We start from the raw sequence: 7,935 nt of genomic DNA, 5'->3' as shown, positions 1-7,935 counted from the left end.
ATGAGAAGAAAAGGAAGAAGGAAAATAAAATTCAAAAAGTATTGGGCTGAACCCTTATTTTTGTTATAGGAAAAGAAGAAAATAAAAAGTATTGGTAGTAGTAGTAGTAGTAGTAGTAGTAGTAGTAGTAGTAGTAGAAGAAGAAGAAGAAGAAGAAGAATATATGGAAGAGGAAAATGTGCTGATTAGATAAAACTTTTAGTTCTTCCTTACTTATTGGTTCAGGTTTTTAAGTCTTTGAGGGTTCAATACAGCATTTAGCAATGTTTGTGTTGATTAAACCCTAATAAATAAGAAAATAATAAAAAGAAATTAGTATATAAACACACAAAATGATTATTTAGTTTAATAATGTCCATTTTATAATTATAATCTCAAAAAAGAATGAATAAAAAAGTTTTTTATAGTAGGGAGCAGAAAACTGTTACACGATTAGGCGAGGCAAGCCTCAAAGGGCGCCTTGTCGCCTAGGTGTCCGCCTAGGCATCGCCTTGACAACTATGTTCATAATTGAACATGATGTAGGAGATTAAATCCCATTGATTCACATTATGGAGTCATATCTCATAACTTTTCCAGTGCTCACAAAATCACAGGTTCTTCTTAGGTGATCTATTAATAACAAGAAACAACTGTATTAAAATTTAAAAGAAATTATAATGTGTCTGCATGCTCCAATAATGAAATGACATTGTGATAAAAGCTTGATTGTTACTCTTCTTGCACTGTCAAAGGAAAGGCAGTATATATAATTCATGATCCACCATTTTGAAACTTCCTCCTTTTATGGGCTTAATATCATGTTGCATAATCAGCCATAAAAATTATGTTGCATGTCTGCTTGTGAGATAACAAAGAGTACTGCATAACCATCTTTAAATCCTGAACACCTTTTCTCTTTGACACCAAAGCCTGAGGGCTAATTTTTCTGTATACTTCTATCACTTTATGTAATATTGAACACCAAAACCACCAATGCTAGTGCATAGAATAAAAATAACTACCATGTCCCTGACTGGGGAAATTCCACAAGGCAATTGAACTTTTTCAACTTTTGAATTGACACATCATGTGTACATTGATTTTGAACTGAATTTATTTGTTACATTAATGAATCAAAATATACGACACATCTGAGAATTTACATCAACTGTGGAGGATGGCAAAGTAGGTTTGACTATGAAGAATTAATTCCTAAACCTGTAACATGCAACCTAAGATAAGTGCTTATCTGGTTCCAAAAAGAGAATCTTGATCCAAAGAAACGCACCGTCACTAATTTTCTTGATCCTTCTCTAACAAATTCTAAATTCCCAGAGGTTCCATATTCAATAGATTCAGGATCTTCCAGAAGAGGTAATGTAACAGAACCCTGTGAATCAAGGTTTCTGATCCATCCACGTAGTAAATAATTCACAACCTGATCAATGAGAACCCAATTTCCATAACTATTCAAATAATGGAGAATATAAAAGAAAAATGAAAGTATCCATATAATATGAGCTTAACAACCCAAGGAAATAATGTAAAACTCAATTAAAAATTTTCCTGCTTCTAAACTATGAAGAAATAGAGTTGTACCTCAGGAACCTCATCATGGGGGCAGTGGCCAGCTGGGCTGATCTCATAATATGGAACTTCAGGCAGTTGTCTTTTCACTTGATGCCCCCACACAGGCATCACCCAGGGGTCTTCTTTCCCATACATGAGACAGATTGGGACATTGTTCTCTTTGCACCTGAATAAGGGGATACAAAGTCCTTAACTTGGAATAAGAACAATGAAAATATCAATGATGTTTCTGTATCAGTTTGTATTCTAATATTACACACCTAGATAAAGCTTCATGGAAAGAAAGTTGTCCTTTAGGAGCAAACATGATTGAAGCAAATGATGCAGCTGCTGCAGGATGCTGTGTGACCTCAAGTATACAAGAAAAAACTTTATCAACCCTTGTGGAATGATCAGCATATACCTGCTTAAGTACATCAGCTATGCTTCTGGGATCACTTATCTTTTGCCATCTGCATTAGAGAGAGTGTTTTTTCAGTAAACCAGCTACTTGTACAAAGGAAAGACAGAGAGAAAGCATATTCTTCTTTCAGAATATAAGGTCAACATGAAATATAAGAAAGTTCCATCTCATAACAAGATGATATTTTCCATCCTTAAGCAAGGAAATGAAGGATTATCTACATCTATTCCCAGAAAATTGTCAACACAAGATTACCTTAGTGAAAGAACTGGCATTCATCTTTCACATAAAATGGAAAGAAAACTATTAATTTGATTGATAGAAGTAGAAAACTTACACCAATTCTGTGAGCTTTTTGACATTGGTTGGCAGTGGAAAAGTCCCAGCCCATGGGAAAATCCTGGCTAACTTCGGAGAACTTATAGGATTAGGAAGAAATCCCCAAAATGGTGTTGCATTTAGCAGTGTAACACCCTTTACTAGCTCAGGATAGCATGCTGCTAAGTACAATGCAACAAATCCTCCTAGTGAATTTCCCACAACATAAACTGGTTCTCCAATAACCTGTATCAGGAGTCAGGACTAGCCACTTCAGTTTTCTCCTACATAAATCGGAAAAGGAATAATCCCGTTTTAAATTATATAAAACATGGTGAACAAAGATTTATTTAACCATAAGGTTATATTGCTACGACTAACATTTTATCAAGCAGCAATGATTGAAATATTGGATTAACAGAGCTACCCCGATTCACTATTCATTGAAAACAGATTTTGAATTTTATACTGAGAAGCAAGGATTAAGAAATAAGAACCTGAATCTTCTTGAACAGCACACATAAGATCCTATATCAGTACAACTAATAATCTTATAGATTAGTGCAATTTGCAAAGATATATAAGGATGGAAGTACTGCACAATTTGCACTGCATTATGGTTTTACTTTTTTTTCAGTAAAAAAAAAAAAAATTATTGATCAAAAGAGTTAAAAACACTGCAGTGTTTGATGACACTGCACCATCAGTAACAAAATTTGCACTATCAGATGCAAACAACACAAAACAACAAAAAAGTATAAATATAATTACAATCATCCAGCACACAACCATTCCTCCCTGGAAGATACAGACATTTAACAAGAGCACAATTTTACTCAAAAGGCCAAATGATCTTAATCCAGGAATGTGATTCCCCAATACAATGGATTCTTTGGTATCCCATCCCAAGCTATATTGTCTGCTAGAAAGTTTTAAAATATTGGTACCAAAGAGGATAAAGTGTTAATGTAGTTAACTAAGGATCTTGCCTCTCTGATGAAGTGTCTAAGTTCCCATAGCCCCTCCTTGAAATTCCTCCTTCCTATCACCATTGCTGAGTCTCCTTCAGCTTCAAATATTTTAAGTTATTTTCATCCTTTCTGACAATAGAAAGAATATACTGGAAACAACCAAGTCAATAGATGTTAGGCTCATTCCTGTCTCTTTATCCCCAGAATATGTAGAAACATAAAATAGCAGATCTTTAATTAACAATGAATTTCCTACTACCTATCATTCTCTAGAAGTTTCCAATCCATTAATGTAATCCAGATATCTTTCCATGGATTGAGGAGTAACACAGAGTGTACCAGTCCACGTAATATCAATTAAGCGGATAAGGAGCTCTATGTTCTATTCATAATTTCATGTTCAAATAATTTCTAAAGGCAAGTGTAGTTGTGGTCTTTTTTTGTTGCACAAAATAGTTGGCCATTGCATCAAAGTAAGATAGCAATGAATGACATATAGATTTTCAACTTGAAAGGAGAGTCTCACTTCCTTTGATGGGAATGAAAGTATGCAACATCATTGTAACAGCATAAGCATACAATTAGTTAGAAGAAAAAAACAAATTTCAAAGCAGGATAAAACATAGAAAATCGACTTGAAGAGCATTGAATAAGTAATCGAAAGACATTAATTAGGTATTGTCTAAGAAATAAGTAAAATATGAAAATTTTCAAGAATATGTTGAACTTTTATAAGATTTACTACATCTTCTGATGTACAAGTGAGTAGAGTGAGAAGGAATTTCATACATTTACAGAAATGGCTAAGCGTAACCTAAATGCAAGATTTCTGGACTTCGTAGTGCACTCTGATGTTTCCTATTTGATAAAAAAAAGGCCATTACCCAATGCAGTGCATCCCTTGGTGTTTTCCAGATGATCTACAACCAAAACTCTCCATGTTTTTGGAGCACAGAAACATGGGGTTTTAAGCCTTAATGACCTTTCAGATATACTAGTCTCTTTTCTTTTTTCCATGTGGGTCAACGTGTTTAAAGCCATAGGATGCTCAAGGTCATGTCCAGAAGATAGCAAGAAAGTTGGTTTGATAATGGCATGATAAGTCTAGGACTAAAGCCTTCTATTCATGCAGCCCTTCTGGATCGTTGAGACTGCACTTAGAGGGTTGGAATCATAGTTTAAGATCTCTGAAGACTTCCTTTTAGTGTTTTGTTTAATTTTAGTACCTTTCCAATTGAACTAATGCCAACTTCAAACATGGATTGGATTGGTTGCATGAATATATATAATAAGAAAAAACAACTAAAAAAAAGTCCCCACTCTCTACAATGCTATTTGACACTCTTGACTCTCCAAATTGGACTAATGCCAACTTCTGCTTTGCAGATTGCATAGGCATCCAGTTGTATCATGACTCTCAAAATCTTGCTTTGTGGATGGGTTTACTGGATTGCATTGGTCTTTGGTTTTTCCATCCTGAGCCTTGTTAATAATGGAAAACCAACATAGTCAATTGACACAATAATTTCAACTACTGGGAAATTTCAAACTCATGAAGATAGGTTAATAGTAAAATGCATGTTTTTTTCTATTAAATTTTGAAAATCAAACAAACTCAGGGTAATAGGTAACTTGTGCAACCATCATGTGAAGTATACATGGTACTTCCCGTTTCCTATTATATAACACCATAGAGGAAACAGGGCAGAACTGCTTGCAGTTTTACAAGGAGTACAAATTGCTAATGAATTGAATATAGCCAATATTGTGATTGAAGGGAACTCAAAATTGGTTGTGTGTTGGCTATAGGATCCAGAATCTGTAATATGGTGCTATAGGGATGAAATAAAAAAACTTAAATGGATCACCAAGAATATGAACTTGAGGATACAATGGGTGAGGAGATCGGAAAATGGGCTAGCAGATACTCTATCCAAGCAAGGAGTGAATAGGCAGTCTTTGTTTTCTGTTTTGTTTACAGAGAGGTAGTATCTCATGCCTCTCTAAGGGATGCTTGTAATGGTTATACTTTCAGCTTTAGTAAAATTTAAACCCATTTATCAAAAAAAATATCATAGAGGAAACAGGCTGCTTGAGGAAAATCCTTTAAAATAAAGATGCACAAAGTTAATGTGATGCAATCCCAACAAGCATCTATCCTGTGACATAATTTAATGCAGTGTACACAGAACAAACCAATCAAAATTACATTAGGGCCAGACAACAGTAATAGATGATTTCATACATCTCCATGGAATTGGCAAAGGTACTCAATGACAATGTAGAAACAATGGGTAAAATGCAGTTCATATATTCTAAGACTCATTTAAATACCTGTTGTACAAAATGGTGAACCTGATCTCGCCATAGATCAACTGAATATACCAGCTGATCTGCCCATGGTTCAGTTTCATTTCCAAAGCCCCAAACCAGATCCTTTTCTTCTGAAGCACCTTCTTCCTTAGCCAGAGGAGCTGGGTCTTCAGATGGCAACGACAAACCCTGTCCTAGAAAATCAATAGCCCAAACTCTGAAGTCACGGCCCAGATCCTTCAATTGCTTCTCATAGTGGAAGGATCCAACACCAAAACCAGGAAGAAATAGTATGGGTGGTGAATTAACATTCTTGGACCCAGATTTTTCATAATGCACAGTAAGTTTTGGTTTCCATTCCCAGAAGCAACTAGCGATGGGAGAACCATGGTCACCATTTGATTCCTCTGGCAGACCAGGAATTAAGACCTTTGTTATCACCTCCCCTCTTTCTGATAACTTTCTTATACCCTCTCTCCCATCAACTACATAACAATTATAGCTTTTGCTCAAGATTCTGGATTTTCCACTGCGCTGAAGCTGATCAAAACTCTGAATCTTGGAAAAACTTAAATGCTCCAAATTAGATAACTCAAAAGAATCCAATTTGGAATTAACTCCAACATGTCCAAGTCGAGTTTTCCTATCAAGAAAGAGATTTGACCTATTCAAATTCAAGCTCTTATCAACTAAACTCCACTTCGATCTATCAATGTGACAGTACGGCATATGGTGGCAGAAGGAGAGCAGTTCCATCGCTTAGAAATTGCTTCCTGTTATTCAGAAAAAAGGAATAAACTGCAATTTAGAGATAAAAAGGTAAGAATTTTTGCTTCTGTAAAATTTATTATTAAGGAAAGAGGAACTCAAAAAATTTAAAAAAAAAAAATCGCAAAAGTAACAAAACTAACTTTAACAGTTCAAACACGATTGGTGGGAGAAAAAGCAGATACAGAACAAACTAACCAACAAAAGGCATCAATTTTGAACTGTTAATGACTATATCCGATAAAGAACCGAATACTTAACCAAAAAACAAAAGAAAAGAAAACAAAGTTCGCCGGTTGGTGATCGGATTTGATTAGAACAACTGAAAAAGAAAAACAGGTCTAGAAGCTTGTACCTCTGAATGGCAGATCGAGCTACGATTAAAACCATATATATCTTGCAACTATAGTTTCTATGAGCGTAAGAGTCGAGGAGACTCCAGAGACAGAAACAGTGACAGCGAGAGAGAAGGTTGCTTACAATCTTCACCCTCTCCAAGAAAACGGTCGAACTGAGGTGAGAGAGAAGAAAACGGGAATTATTGCACGTGCGATAAGATCAAGCTTTTTCTAAGTTAGTTAATTCCGGTAATTCACACGTGTGGAGTTTCAATATGAAGTTTTTAAGGAATTGGGATCTGCTCCTCACACCGACTTCACAGGCACATCCTCCGTATATTAAGAATATCTTCTATCAATAATAAAACATATATACATGAGTTGTTCCGCCCGTAAAGTTGGTGTGAGGTGCGCTCCGTGCTCTGTGAGGAGCAGATCCGGTCTCGTTTTTTAAACCATTGACATTAATGCTGAAGTGGCTGACTGAAACCGAACCGAGTCCGAATCTCTTCCCAAGAAGAGAACCGTTCCAACATTATCTCTATCCGTGCATCTCATAAGGGCCCACCATGCATGAGATGTATGGATACAGATAATGTTGGAAACTGTTGGAACAGTTTATGTTGGAGGTCCTGATCCTAAGTCGGTTGAAGTGAATACCAACCTGATTGCTTATTGGGTCGTTTGGACTTTAGCCAACTATGATTGGGCCAGTGGGCCCAGCTGAAAAGTTATTTGGGCCCGTTGTTGAAAAGAAGGAAGAAAGAAAAGGAAATATCAAATGCCACCAAACCAACTTGTTTGGCTGGTTTAGACTTTTGGACTGTAGACCCTTTCAGAGGAGAGACGGCGTGGTACACGCAAACCCTCAGCTTCATGGATGCGTATGCGTGTCAATGACTCTCGGTAGAGTCCTGAGTTTGATATGTGTCGGTGTTTGACAAAGTATAGTTTGACACGTGGTAAGAAATGAAGGACTGAAACCTTTACATTCATGGAATCACTAGAGAATTCATTAGAGAATAACCCCTTATTAATTACAAGGTATTCACTACTATGTGTATAATTTACTTATAAGTTTACTATTTAGTTATTAAAAATTAAATAAAAAAAATAATATGGGTCTTGTATCTTTGTAATTGACAATTTATTCTAACCTATTTTATTTGAAATCTGTTATTAATTTATTTTTTTAATTTGATTTAAGATATTAAATGAGATCTTATTAGTAAGTATTTACTATTTCTCTAAT

General features: G+C 35.5%; 1 protein-coding gene across 6 annotated transcripts; it reads right to left on the bottom strand.

Moving 5' to 3' along the window:
* Nucleotides 1-1,024: 1,024 nt before the first annotated feature.
* Nucleotides 1,025-6,899, bottom strand: LOC148872323 (pheophytinase, chloroplastic-like). 6 transcript variants are annotated; one of them, XM_088969105.1, is made up of 6 exons: nt 6,701-6,899; nt 5,599-6,350; nt 2,313-2,539; nt 1,833-2,024; nt 1,582-1,738; nt 1,025-1,420 (listed from the first exon to the last, which is right to left on the bottom strand). In XM_088969105.1, exons 2-6 carry the CDS (start codon nt 6,331-6,333, stop codon nt 1,178-1,180), a joined length of 1,554 nt encoding a protein of 517 aa, XP_088825231.1. In that variant the 5' UTR covers nt 6,334-6,350; nt 6,701-6,899; the 3' UTR covers nt 1,025-1,177. The 6 variants fall into 6 exon arrangements, with proteins under 6 accessions (XP_088825231.1, XP_088825236.1, XP_088825234.1 ...); XM_088969110.1 differs by having other exon boundaries at nt 5,599-6,375; nt 6,701-6,849; XM_088969108.1 differs by having other exon boundaries at nt 6,489-6,711.
* Nucleotides 6,900-7,935: the final 1,036 nt, after the last annotated feature.

The sequence above is a fragment of the Nelumbo lutea genome, chromosome 2, assembly GCF_056320005.1.
Source record: "Nelumbo lutea isolate HS-2025 chromosome 2, American lotus-T2T, whole genome shotgun sequence".
Classification (NCBI taxonomy): domain Eukaryota; kingdom Viridiplantae; phylum Streptophyta; class Magnoliopsida; order Proteales; family Nelumbonaceae; genus Nelumbo; species Nelumbo lutea.
This window is presented reverse-complemented; position numbering and strand designations above follow the sequence as displayed.